Source organism: Mobula birostris, chromosome 3 (genome assembly GCF_030028105.1).
Source record: "Mobula birostris isolate sMobBir1 chromosome 3, sMobBir1.hap1, whole genome shotgun sequence".
Taxonomy (NCBI): Eukaryota; Metazoa; Chordata; class Chondrichthyes; order Myliobatiformes; family Myliobatidae; genus Mobula; species Mobula birostris.
The window spans coordinates 192,825,931-192,840,161 of record NC_092372.1 but is presented as its reverse complement, the minus strand read 5'-3'; the positions used below and the strand labels follow the sequence as shown (position 1 = coordinate 192,840,161).

The following is a 14,231-nucleotide window of genomic DNA, read 5'->3' as shown; positions in this document are numbered from 1 at the left end:
TTATCTGAGGTTTTAAACGGATTTACACTTGCTAGGGGAGGGAAGATAAAAGCTCTGCGTAATGTTGACGTGTGGTGGGCTGCGACTTTTTACACATAAAAGGTTTCGGTGATTGTGCGTGTAAGAAAACAGGAAGTGATTTGGACTGGCAATGGGAAAGAAAGTTTTAAACTGTTCGTCCTCTAGGGGAGATAAAGTGACAAGATCATCTTTGTGTATTTAGCAATGAACGTTCCAGCGTTACGGGCTTTGCAGGCGCTCCCACTCCCCTGAGTATTTTATATTCTGCATCATTACATGAACACACTGCAGCCAAAGAACTAAAAGCCAGTAAGGGCTGTTAGAGGCGACTTGATATTCGCCTTAAAGTTCCTAAAATGTATCTCCAACAATTATATTAGTAATTGTTTTAATAGATTGATGTTTATTGAAAACTGGATGTTATTAAATAATTGCAGCAACGAAGTCCCATTGGCAGTTGTTTTGACTGATCTTTAGTCGGCCCATATCAGCGAGAACCGCAGCAGTTGTGGCGCTAATATGATCAAGCGATCTTCCTGCATCTGGGGGGTGGACTGCATACTTATTGCCTCACTGGCCAGTGAGACATCAGCTAATTTGTATTTTCATTTTCTTGTAGGTGCCCGCTTCGAGTGGTTTTAGGCAAGGCGAGCGGCAGGTGAAGGAGGCGCGGGGGGTGGTCTTCATTAGCGACCACTTTGCTGCGTTTAGTTTGATCATTTCCTCCTTTTCGGACTTTGTACCAGATCTCGGATACTGATTGCAGTTAATGTGAGCAGAATCTATTTAAAACATTTAATAGACAACGTTTCGTTCTTGTTCTGGGAGCTCTGACAACAAACAAGACGCTGGAGGTACTCAGAGGGTCAGTTAAGAGAAATGGGCAGTCGACCTTTCGGGTCGAGACTCTTTATCCGCATCCTGTGTCACTCCGGATTCCAGCATCCTCAGTCTCTCGTGTCCTTTACTACAATATGGAAGGGCAAAGTCTGATTAAGTTTCTATTCCACATCAGCCCCCTTACCCCATGGCTGTTTAACTTGAATTAATATATGATAATAAACGATTGCTTGAACTGATATGGTAGCATAAACCGTTCATGTGTTTAATCACTGGAGGCTTTGCTGACATTGATAGTGTTGCGATATTTTTGTGACTTTCAGATCTGGGGCAACCCCAGGCGCTTTACCCTCCGCCCCCGCTGATTTCCACGTACTGAAAACTGCGAGGCAGCAACGCCCCATACGTCTATGTGCCCGGGGATCCCAGCGCGTCACTCAGTCTGGCTGGCCAACGATCAGCAGAGTATGTCTCAGACGCCGGGAGCAACGGCAGGGGTGAGCTTCGTGCTACCGAGCAGCCCGCTGTGCTGATGGTACCTGCGAACCCCTTATGCTCAGCACGGACGGCCCGGAGCGACAAAAGGCGATGGATTCCATGTTTACCGAGAGCATCGAGAACGAAAGCTTGGAACTGCTTCTAGAACGGATGGACGACATGATGGATGCGCTGGAAGTGCTCTTCCCGCTGGAGGAGTGCACGGCGCTATACCAGCAGAATCTCCTGGGGCTGACCCAGGGCTCCGATGAACTAGAGCGGGGTGTTCAAGAGGAGGAAGGCGGGGACAGTCTGCAATCGAACTTGCTCGCCACTGTCAGATATGGAACGGTGGAGGACTTACTCAACTTCGCTAATCAGGTGTCAAGCACTTCCCATAGTCTTAAACGGGACAGAAACTACCAGGCAGGAATCATGTTGAATAAGGTGAGGAATTTGCAAATCCAACAACACTTGTCAAACATTATAAATTTACTTACGATAAGCAATTATTTACTGCGTGATGCTTCGGGACCGATAACATAGGAAGTTTTACTGAAGCGGATGTAGACCATTTTAAATGTGTTCAAAACGGTGAAAGAGAATAACTGCGTTTATGCCGCTTAGGGTGGTCGCTATTGTAATGTCGCGGCAAGATCTCACAGATGGCAGTGCCGTAAATGACCCAGGTGGTCTGTTTTCGAAAAGTTTGTTTTCAAAATTACGTTAGGGAATGCATACATGTTTTCCTGCGGTCGGGGGAAAGTTCCTGACACGACGGGAGCCTGCACCTCCACCTGTCGAAGAGGTAGAGTCATATAGCAAACAAGAGAAAAATCTGCAGATGCTGGAAATCTAAGCAACACACACAAAATGCTGGATGAACTCAGCGGGCCAGGCAGCATCTATGGAAAAGAGCCTGACCTGCAAAGCTATATATACTTTCCTTGCCGACCGTCAAGTACTCTTCAATACCAATCTACTTAGCAGCGCTTGAGCTGTAAGTTTCTCGGAAATTCAAGTGCTGGTCTAGATATTTATTAAATATTGCAAGATGCTTTATCTCACACAGAAGATGGCATTTTACCAGTTTTTCTCCGTGGTGCACTGAAGTGTCACGTTCAGTGGCAGTAGAAAATATTCTGCATCTTAAGCTAACTTAAATTTATTTCTCAACACATTTGATGTAGGTTGCTAAATGCATTTTTAATCCATGTAGCGAAATGGGTTGTTGACATAAATTCTTTTTCTTACTGTAATTCTTGATTGTTGATTCTAAATTGTTCTCAAAAGAAACAAATTCGCCCTTTTTACAATGCAGTCCTTGGTGCTTCACAATTATAGTGCTATCAGTGTAGCGCAGTGAGAAAGACGGCGGCTAATTTGCACACAGTACATTCCCACTAAAGAGGAAAACGATAATGACCTGAGAATTTACTTCCGCAATGTTAAATTATCAATCCATTTATTTAACAGACGGCAATAACTATCAACAATGGGCATTATCTGGTCAACACTGATGTCTCCTTGTTTCCATGGAAATTTGCCCATAGAAATATCGGGCCTGGCTACATTCCTCGAGGTACTTTTGGAAAGTGCCACCTTGCACAAGATGAGAAGACAAAAAAGCGCATGGCATGCAAATTGGTAAGCTGCAAAAGATATGTCTAAATCAAACTTCCTCCCTTACAGAAATACATATTCAACTTCAGAGAATGTATTTACACAATGCAGTCGGTTTGGTAATAGAAACTTGATGGCACGGTAATTCAATTCTTTGGTTAGTCTCAAAATCATGTGCAATATGTACATCATCACATCCTGTAAGCTCTCTTCTCAGTAAAACAATTAGTTGACCCTTAAATCATGTATGCTCATTTTAGAGTTATGTTACTGGAACTTGCACCATCGTTCTTTATGTAGAAATAATTTCCATGTGACTTCCCTTGGTTTGCAGTCTGCTTTCAAATTTGCCACAATAATAGTTAGCCTGGATCAGATTTTTGCTAGTTCTATTCCTGATCTTTAAAATTTCATTGGTTTCTCCAAGTATTTGACACAAGAGAAGGTACCTTAAATGGGGCAGATACCTTTACCAGTCTGTGCTTTGTCCTCAGTTTTCAGACATTTGGGCATCCATGCATTCCTATAGTTGCATAAGCTGAGGAAGCTCTCCTTGTGTTTCTGTTTAACTTTGGTGAAGGAATGCAAATGTGTTCTTTAAGAAGTGGACTTATTTTGTAGTTTAAAAGAATGAGGGGTCTCCTTGGAGCTTAAAAAAATCTCTTGAGGGGTCAGCTGGCTCACTGCAGACCATGTAAGTCCTGTTAGTGAGAAATCTAGAACTAGGGGTTGCAATCTCAGAATAAGGTGCAAGCCTTCATTGACATCCATTTTCTTTCTAGCTTCTCTGCACTTTTTTTTCTGTAGCTGCTACACTACATTTTGCGTTTGGTTTTCTTTCTCCTACCTTAATGAATTTATGCATGGCATGATCAGCATGAAGAGCACACAAAACAGAACTTCTTCACAGTACTTGTCGCAATAATAAGCTTATAAGTCATATTTTCATGCAGTTGATGGTGTATCTTTGGAACTCTGCATTGAGTTCATACAAAGCAGAGATTTTTGGGAGGGAGGAGATATGGGAATAATGCAAGAAAACAGCATACTAGTAAACGTTCAGCCATCAGTTTAATGAATTTGGAGAAGACTCCAAGGGCCAGATGTCCTGATTCTTCAGTATTTATATTTTTATGAGGCTTATTTTAAAATTAGTTCACAGTACATATTGCTGAACTTTCTGAATGGAATGCAGAACATGAAACAACTGCAGTCAAGCTGCAAAACAGTTTGCTTTCACATATTCAACAGTATCATTAATTAATACAAGGGTGTATTTTGCAGATAAATGAATATGTGGAACATCAACTGAAACACCAGGATACTGCTATTTCTATCAAGGCAGTTATTATCTAAACATTTAAACTCATTTACAAATATCTGCAATAAATTCCTCAAATATCTGCATGTTATAATTGACAATAGGTGACACAGTAGTGTAGATGTTAACATAATACTTTTACAGTGGCAGTGATTTGGGTTCAGCTCTGCTGCCGTCTGTACGTTCTCCCCGTGACTGCGCGGGTTCCCTCCTGGTGCTTTCGTTTCCTCCCATATTCCAAATATTAGTCAGTTAATTGGTCACATGGGTGTAGTTGGGTGGCTCGGGCTCATTGGGCCAGAAGGGCCTGTGACAGTGGTGAATCTCTAAGTAAATAAAAGTTCTCATTCAGTTGGAATAGGACAGTTGTAGCAAAGGGAAAGCTGAAAGGAAATTACAAAAAAAATCAAAGTAAGAGGAAAGTTTTTAATTTACAACATGTTTTTTCATGAAAATCCTATTTTTGATAAAAGTACCCTTAATTCCTGCAATACATATTAGTGGAAGGAATTCCCCAGAAGGCTGTTGTGGTGAGATAGACTGTGAGCTACTTTACTGAGCTGGCTGGGCTGGAAAACAAAACATAGCTTGGTGTTGTTGCCATTGACAGGGATTTATTTATTTGACCTCATTAACCTTTGGATGTAATAAAGTGGCTTAGAGTCTGCTGTTCAGCATCATATAAACTTTTGCTCAGAAGTCTGCAGGTCAGCTGATGTGGAATGTGTGGCACTCCCTAAATGTTGAAATAATGTTGAAATGTTGGCAGTCTATATTCTCACATCAATATAAGCTATTTGTATAACATAGACAGGAAAAGAGCAGAAATAAATGTGTTTCTTTGTATTTGATATAGTATATATATGTTTTGCAAATCCAATTTCTTTAATTACACAGTGCATTTTCTTTTTAATTCTAAGATACCGATGGAATACTTCAAACCTGCTGACATTAAGATCCAAGCGCGGTTCCGGCATGAGAACATTGCAGAATTGTATGGGGCCTTACTCTGGAATGAGACCATACACCTATTCATGGAGGCAGGAGAGGGAGGCTCCGTCTTGGAAAAACTGGAAAGCTGTGGGCCAATGAAGGAATATGAAATCATATGGTTGACTAAACATGTCCTCAAAGCCCTTGACTTCCTACATTCCAAAAGAGTCATCCATCATGACATTAAACGTAAGTCTTTTTTTTGAGATGTGTGGATAGCAACAACTCTGCTAAAAGATATTGGTGCATAAGAGAAACGGCGGAATAATAACTGATTTGGTCTCTTCCTCACAGCCAGCAACATAGTTCTCATGTCAACCAAAGCTGTGCTGGTAGATTTTGGACTCACTGTACAGATGACTGAAGAAATCTACATTCCCAGAGATATTCGAGGGACAGAGGTAAGAATGATTATTCTGAAACTAACACTTCAGTTATATAAGCCAGTATTTTTTTTTATCTATCATGTTTCATCCCTTGAGTTCTTACAAACTGGATGGATTTAGCTTTGATTCTCTTTCTGTGTATCTCTGAAATATTAACTCTTCCCCAATTTTTAAAAGCATGAAGGTAATTTAATATATGTTGTGTTTTTCTAGCTCTTTGCATTCTCTAGTCCTCTGCAACTACAAAATGGCAATAGTGTTTCTGATACATTTTGGAAACCGTGCAGAAACTGTAGCGGAATCAGCAGACCTGTTATTTTGCATGACCTCAGAACTGAGGTTTCAATTCCTTTTAGGGATTTCTGTTTTTAACTGCTTTAACAATTTGGAGTGCCTATATCTCTGATGATGTATTTTTATAATAGTGGGATAATTCACAAAGTTTTGCTGGCAGACCCTCTCCACTTTTGGTGTTTGCTTCTTATGTGAATGATCTTATGGCATCTTTGGGAACATACCCATTTTATGGCTTATAGTGGCAATAGCTGAGAACTGTTCAGAGGGGGCCTAGTGTAGGGAAATAGAGAAGGTAGTCAAATGAAGGGTAGAACAAGGGAATTTTGAACCCAAGCACTCTTGTGTTCAGCAAACGTTTGCTCCAAATAATCTTATCATGTTGTCATCGAAACGTCAATTATAATTAATACCTGTACCCAGCTGGAAGCAGGACAAGAGTTTATTCGTCACATATGCTGGGAAAGCCCTAGATCCTTTATTGCAACATTTTTATGCGCAAAGTTTCAAGCGGGGTGTCGCAATGCAAAATTAGAGGCAGCATGAAGGTCTATAGAAAACTAAAGAAAAAGAATCTTGATAAAGACGTGAAAGCATATAACAAAAGATTTGCATTTGTGACTGTGCATTCCAGAGAGATATGGTTGTGAATGTTTTGAATTCTCTATCTCAGAAAATTGTGGAAGTTTGATCATTAGGTATAGTTAAGGACCAGATAGACATATTTTTGGACTATTAGGGATTCCAGGATTAATGAGGGAATTGAGGCCCAGATCAGAACAGTGGTGATCATGTTATATTGTGGAGCAAGTTGAGGCTTATGCCTGCTTTGGTTTCTTACATTCTTATGATTTACTACACTGTGCTTACCTGATTTATGATCTGATAGTGGAGATGAGGCTGGTCAACCATACAGAGCCTAATGCAGGGAGCAGCGAGGGAGTCTAGAAATGCTTCAATGGTTTCTCAACAGGAAGTTACACAATGACATGGGAAGAGCATAGCAGCAGGGCAATTACAAGGGTAGTTATTGCGAAGGTACAGAGACGTGTTCAAACTATTTCAACTGATTACTGAATACAAACTGGGAATGTTACAGATACTATCTCTGAGCAGCCAATTTTGTGTCCTATGCCAGTGATATTAAACCTGATTCTGACTCTGATTCTAAGGCCCCACTCATTATGGACTTGAGCCAGAGTGTCAAATTGGCCCAGACTCTGTGCAAGGTCTGTTGAACTGACCTCATGGGAGGAAGCAGTTTAAATGATGAGTGTCAGGGCTCCTGGGGTGGGAGGGGGGGTGGTGGTCTAAGCATCCCTAGGTTCTTTGATCACAGACATTATCCAGTCACAGCTAGAGAGAAATGTGGATATTGCTCAAGAGTTGGTCAAAGTGCCAAGGAAACGTTGCTAGTGACGTTAAAGGTGAAAATATTGATAGAAGATAACATGAATGGGAATGAGTCTAGCGGTGTTAATAATAGTTTATCAATTATTTAAAGCTGCATTAAGCCATGGGATGCTCCCCCCCACCCCCACCCCCACCCCATGGCTTATTTGAAGAGAGGTAAAGTTCAATCAATTTCAGTTAAAGGTGACAAGCAGAAACCTGCAAATCTGAACGTGAATAGAAAATACTAAAATCAGTATTAGGAAACATATGAACTGAGTGACAAAGTTAAAATTTCAGGTCAAAAATCCTTGTAAGAACTTGGTGTACAAATAGTTTAATTTGCAGAGAGGATGGGGGAAGGGATGCAAACTAACTCATTTCCTCTCTTCACGGTCTTAGAAAAAGGTCATTGACCCGAACGGTTAATTCTGTTTCTCCTTCCACTTAATGAAGTTTGTTTCTAAGCATAAAAGGCAAGGAACTCATTAATAGATACCAGATGAATTCCTTCCAATTCATTTTTTTTCTTTTGAAAATTGAGAAATTAATGATGTATTTTTCATCAGTAAAGAATTCATTCCAAATAAAAGATATTGGATGGAATTACCCAAACAGCTTTTATCTTATTCTTGTAAATTACTGTAAAAATTTCAAAGGACAGATTGCTGCCTTTAGTAGCATTTATGAATGCTACCTCATTGTGTGTCTTTAAAATGGGATAAACACAAGTCCAGAAAAATAGGTTCTACCAACAAACATGGATCCTAAAGATTGTTAAATGTTGTAGAGGATGCAGGCTTTCACCAGATTTTTCATGAAGTCCAGTGGCAAGGCTTTGATAGGATTTTCCAGTGTTACCCTAGAGAATTACCTTAAAGATAATGCATCAATCAGACATGGTGAGACATCTGAATGGCCACTGATTTCACTGGGGATTATGTACTTGTAGACAGGAGGCAATAAGGTCGTTATTTTTTAATCATTTAAAAAAATAATTTGTGTGTGCTTTTAATGATTTTAGTGGAAATAGTTACTTAAGTTTAAATAGTTTTTTTAATTATCCATGATTATCCAAAACAAGCAAAATTAATGGCAATATGCACTATGATTTGGCATGGGGAGACAGACTGGTAGCAGAGGATTGCTTTTCAGATTGGTGGTGTACCATAGGGATCGGTTTTGGGTCGACTATAATGATTTGGAAGAGAATGTAGGTGGGAGGATTAGAACATTTGCAAATGACACCAAACTTGGTGGTGTAGTGAACAGTGAAGAAAGTTGTTTAAGCTCAGATCAGCTGAGAAGCTAAGGAAGGGATTGCCTGAGGAAAGTGCAAAGAGATGCATTTTGGGAAGTTAAACAATACCCCCCCCCCCACCCTCCACCCTCCACCCTCCACCCTCCACCCCCATGCACTTATCCCTGCAATCAGCCTGAGTGTTAATACCTGCCCCTACACCACCCTCAACACCATTAAGGACTTTAAAGAGCCCTTTCAGGTGAGCCATTCCTTCAAATGTGAATCTGTGAGGATCATTTATTGCAGCTGCTGCTCCTGGAGTAGGACCCAACACAAGTTGGTGGGTGGGGGGAGGAGTTGCTTCATTGAGTACCTTTGCTGCAACTGCCTTAACAGCTGGGATTTCCCAGTGCCCAGCCATTTTAATTCCACTTCTCACTCCTATACCAACATGTCTGTCCACAACCTCCTCTACTCCCAGGTTGAGGGTAGATGCAGATTAGAGGAACAACACCTCATATTTCACTTTGGTAGTTCCAACCTGAAGGCATGAACATTGACTTCTCTAACTTCTGCACCCCTCTGTCTCTCCCCCCCCCACCCACTTCTTTTGATTTCTCTTATCCCTCTCACCCTAACCCCCCTTCTCTTTCTCTCGCCATCCTCCCAATCTAATCACAACCCATTTCTCCCTTTGGTGTCCCTTTATTACATGACCCATTGTCCTCTCCTATCACATTCCATCTTCTTTGTCCCTTTGTCACTTCCACCTATCACCTCCCAACTTCTTGTACCATTCCCACTCCTCACCCCCCTCAACTGCCTGTTGTCCCCCTCTCATCTGGAAACCCCCTATCACCCACCCACCAGCTCCTTCTCTATCCATCCCCCCATCTTTTTATTCTGGTTACCTCCCTGTTTCTTTCCAATCCATGAGTCTAGACCGAAGAAGTTCTGTCTATTTTCCTCCATAGGTTCTGCCTGGTCAACTGACTTCCTCCAACATTTTGTGTGTTGCTACATACACATCAATGGCAGGGCCCTGGCGGGGGGGGGGGGGGGGGGCGGAGTTATTAGACAGCAAGACCTTGGGGTACAAGTATATAGTTCCCTGAAAGTAGCAACACAGGCAGACAGAGTGGTGAAGGAGGTATATACTGTATATGTCACCTGAGGCATTGAGTATAGGTGTTGTGATGTTGTGTTACAGTTGCACAAGTGGTTAGTTAGGCCACACCTGGAGTATTGTGTGCAATTCTGGTCACCATACTATAGGAAGGATATGATTAAACTACAGAGAATGCAGAGAAGGTTAATAGGATTGTCACTTGGACTGGGGTACCGATTGCATAGGCAGGAATTTTTTCACAGAGTGAAGGATGCTGATTTTGGAAAACCCTTACAACAATTATAGAACTTTTAATTCTCATAGACCTTTTAGAGTTTTATAAAATTCTAAAGGGCGTAGATAGACAGGGTAAGGGAGTCTAAGCTACAATAGGTTGAAAGAGGCTGTAAGGGCAATCTTTTCATACAGAGAGGATAGTTGGTATATTGAATGATCTACCAGAGGAAGTGGTAGAGACAGACACAATTGCAATGTTTAAAAGGTATTTATATATATACATGGATGGTAAAGGCCTAGATGGGTCAAATACAGACAAATGGGATTAGCATAGATAAGCATCTTGGTCAACATGAATAAATTAGGCCAAAGGCATATTTCCATGCTATATACTATATATATCTCTAATTACTTTAGATGTGACTTGGTTATGGTCCAAGGTTTGTCCAAATTTCAATCCAAGGCAAATCTGTCTGTTGTCTCCAGCGAACATTTACCAGGCTAAAAACTCCAGGTGGGACTACAAAAGATTATGAGCGTCTTAATCAGAATAAAACATGAAATGAGCTATATTAAGGAGCAAATACTCTATTTGGTTACAAAATTGAACATTAGTGTTTATAATCAATCTTTATGCCATTCTAACAACAACTTTCCCCCTTTTAAATTCAAATTCTCACACTGACCTGGTGGAATTTTGAGATTTTTTGATTCCTAAACCATAACACTATGATCATATTTATCTTCCATTTATTGGTTTATTAAAAAGAGTGCTAACCATATAATTTGACCTTGTATTCTACATGGAGTATACTTTATAAACACAAACAAGAGAAAATTTGCAGGTGTTGGAAATCCAAATAGCATACACAAAACGCTGGAGGAACTCAACAGGCCAGGCAGCATCTATGGAAAAGAATCTTGCTGAAGGGTCGTGGCCCAAAACATCGACTGTATCCTTTTCTATAGACACTGCCTGGCTCACTGAGTTCCTCCAGCATTTTTTGTGTATTCTACTTTATAAACATTCTTCATGTACTTGTGTAGCACATTGATGAATAGTAAAAGTGCTTAACATAGATTGTTAATATATTTGGTACAATGTACAATGTACAACTTGGTACATTGGGCAAACTGTGACTATAAATAGTTTTCTGCTGATGTCTTGTACTTTCTGTTCCTTTTCAACTGATTAATATGACATTATATCTATTCAGTGTATATAGAAACCACTCAATTTCTCTGCTTTGTACTGCGGTGGACAGAGGATGGTCTAGATGCCAAAGATCAACTAAAGACTATTCTGAAGTTTAATTTATTAGTTAAAGGGGGAAATCATTATGGGGGTTCTGAATGTCTTTCTTAACACTCCTGTAGATGCCTGCAAGAATATGAATCTAAAGGTAGTATATGATATCATATGTGTAATTTGATAATAACTTTTAGTTTGATTTTGACTTGCGTTGAATGTGAAATACTTTCTGCACATTTTTAAAGATACTGAAGAGTGGATCCTTGTATGTCTAAATATGGAGTGTAACTCTTAAATTGAGTGCTGAACACTGGACACAGATTGCATGATCTGATCTGTGTAGAAATTTTACATTCTCCAGACAATACAAAAGTAATATTATCTGAATTCAATATGAAATCCTTTTGACCAGCTTTCTTTTTTGGACTGAGTAGTAATGATTTCATATTTAAAATGACTAATTCTGTGGTCACTAAATATTCTTAGCGCAGGTGTGTATTGTATGGATAGAAGGTAAAAACATTTATATCTCAGTGGTCACACACAAAAAATGCTGGTGAACACAGCAGGCCAGGCAGCATCTATAGGAAGAGGTACAGTCGACGCGTCTCGGCCCAAAGCATCGACTGTACCTCTTCCTATAGATGTTGCCTGGCCTGCTGCGTTCACCAGCATTTTTTGTGTGTGTTGCTTGAAATTCCAGCATCTGCAGATTTCCTCGTGTTTATATCTCAGTGGTTCTGTAATTGCCAAATGGAAAGATAATGTGAGAGTAATTATAAACCATGAGAGTAAATTAACCATAGATTTACAGTATACATATTTCAATTTTAGTTTTATATGAGTCCAGAAGTTATTACCTGCAGAGGACATTCAACAAAATCAGACATCTACAGTCTCGGTTCTACGATTATCCACATGCAGACTGGAAATCCGCCCTGGGTGAAGAGATACCCGAGATCAGCCTACCCATCATATCTGTACATTGTAAGTTTCCACCACAAAAGATCTGAATAAAAAGCAGGAATTGTTTCAAATTTAAATATATTTTAAAAATCAAACAAATGCAGTGTTTGTTAAGATCATCTACATGGGATAAGGAGATAATCTATTTGATTTGCATTGAAATTGGTCCCTGTAATTGATGTAAAACTGTGGATTCCTATCTTAAAATTGAAAAATAACTGGGTGTGTGACCAAGGCATGGATTACGGGAAACCGGAATAAGTGAAAGAAGTCAAAGGGATGGTGGGACTGGAAAACATTAACATTCAAGGAATCTGAGCATCATTATACATAAGCTACTGAAAACTAACATGCAGTGGGTACTTTAGAAGGCAAATGGCACAGTGTGGTGCGTGGCCAAGTGGTTAGGGGGTTGGGCTCACGATCTGAAGGTCGTGGGTTCCTGTCTCGACCAAGGCAGCGTGTTGTGTCTTTGAGCAAGGCACTTAACCACACACTGCTGCAGTCCACCCAGCTGAAAATGGATACCGGCAAATGCTGGGGGTTAACCTCGTGATAGACTGGCGTCCTATCGGGGGGGGGGGGGGGGGGTGGAGTCTCATACTCTCAGTCGCTTCACGCCACAGAAACCGGCATAAGCACCAGCCTGATGGGCCACAAAGGCTCGGGACAGACTTTGACTTGAAATGGCACAGTGGTGTTTATTGAAAGAATACTTGAGTGTAAATGTAGGAATATCTTATTGGAATTACTGTATCTAGGATCTTACTGAGATCACAACTAGGGTACTGCCAAATTAAATTATATCTGTTCTGCATGTATATGATTCATATCCTTCCATTCCTTGCATAATCACATGCCTATTTATTAAAATCCTCTTTAATGCCACTATCGTATCTGTTTCCATCAACACACAGGTACCCACCTCTCTCTGCGTAAGAAATCTGTCTTGTACGTCTCCTTTAAGTTTTCATTCTCTCACCTTAATGTTTTTCAACTATTTCATTCTACCCTGGGAAAAGATTCTGACTGTTAACCCTTTCTATACTTTTATAAATTTCCACTAGATGTCCCCTCAGTTTCCAACCCTTTAAAGAAAACAACCTAAATTTGTCCAACCTCTCCTTTTAGCTTACCCTCTAATCCAGGCAGCATCCTGGTAAACCTCTTCTGCACCCTTTCTAAAGTGAAGAGATTTCTCCTCAGTTCAGACTTAAGTAGCATACCCCTTATCTTGAATCTGTGACCTTGAGTTCTGTAGTCCTTAGCCAGGGCATACATCTCTTCCTGTAATGCACAGTGACCAGAATTGCACACGATGGGTATGAAAAACCAAAACACTGTAAGGACTTGAGTGAAAATTAATAAGAAAGTGTAAAAATGTAAAAATATCAAATGTAAAAAGGTATTCCTTATTTCATTTCTAGTTTGTAAAATCTACATTTATTTTTGATCAATTCTGTTCTTCTGAAGATCCACAAACAGGCTCCACCGTTAGAAGATATTGCGGAGGATTGCAGCTCTGCCATGAGGCGATTCATTGAGGCTGCGTTGGAGAGAAACCCAAAGGAACGCTGGTCTGCAGCAGAGCTGATGAAGCACGAAGTACTGAACCAACCAGCTGAAGATCAGCCACGCTGCCAGAGCCTCGACTCAGCGCTCTTTGAGCTAAATCGTACCTTCAGGAGAAAAGAGCTGGAGCTGCCTGAGCAAATTTGTGGTACGCCCTTTCATTTTCTTAGGGATGAGGGAATTAAAGATTTTTTGGAAGCAACTTGAGTGGGTCATTTTAGTCCCACTCAAGTTGTGGAACCTGGAGGACTGGGTGCACGGTCATGTTACTTTCTGTTCAGTATCATGTTGTTCATTATTATGCTGGGAAGTGAAAATGGCATTGCACCCACTCAGTCTGATGATGGGCAAGTTAGGTTATAATATTACAACACCTCACTGTTAGCTTCAGTGGTGCTCTATCTACAAAAGGAAAATCTGTTGACTCTTTTGTACAGGGTTTGACTGCAGTAATTAGTCTCACCGTCTTTGTCTTGGGGAGGGCGGAAAGTGTTCCAGAGCTTCTA

The 14,231-nt window shown here is 40.5% G+C and overlaps 1 protein-coding gene across 2 annotated transcripts in view; it reads left to right on the top strand.

Moving 5' to 3' along the window:
* The first annotated feature begins 223 nt into the window (after nucleotides 1–223).
* Nucleotides 224–14,231, top strand: part of map3k8 (mitogen-activated protein kinase kinase kinase 8) — a 19,437-nt gene continuing 5,429 nt past the window's right edge. Inside the window, exons 1-8 of one of the 2 annotated variants that reach the window (XM_072253912.1) lie at nucleotides 224–330; nucleotides 641–792; nucleotides 1,185–1,785; nucleotides 2,815–2,985; nucleotides 5,203–5,464; nucleotides 5,570–5,676; nucleotides 12,022–12,174; nucleotides 13,627–13,873. In XM_072253912.1, the coding sequence (XP_072110013.1) occupies nucleotides 1,414–1,785; nucleotides 2,815–2,985; nucleotides 5,203–5,464; nucleotides 5,570–5,676; nucleotides 12,022–12,174; nucleotides 13,627–13,873 (1,312 nt within the window). In that variant the 5' untranslated portion in view covers nucleotides 224–330; nucleotides 641–792; nucleotides 1,185–1,413. Of the gene's footprint in view, nucleotides 331–640; nucleotides 876–1,184; nucleotides 1,786–2,814; nucleotides 2,986–5,202; nucleotides 5,465–5,569; nucleotides 5,677–12,021; nucleotides 12,175–13,626; nucleotides 13,874–14,231 lie in introns of both variants that reach the window. The other variant, XM_072253911.1, reaches the window with a different exon arrangement.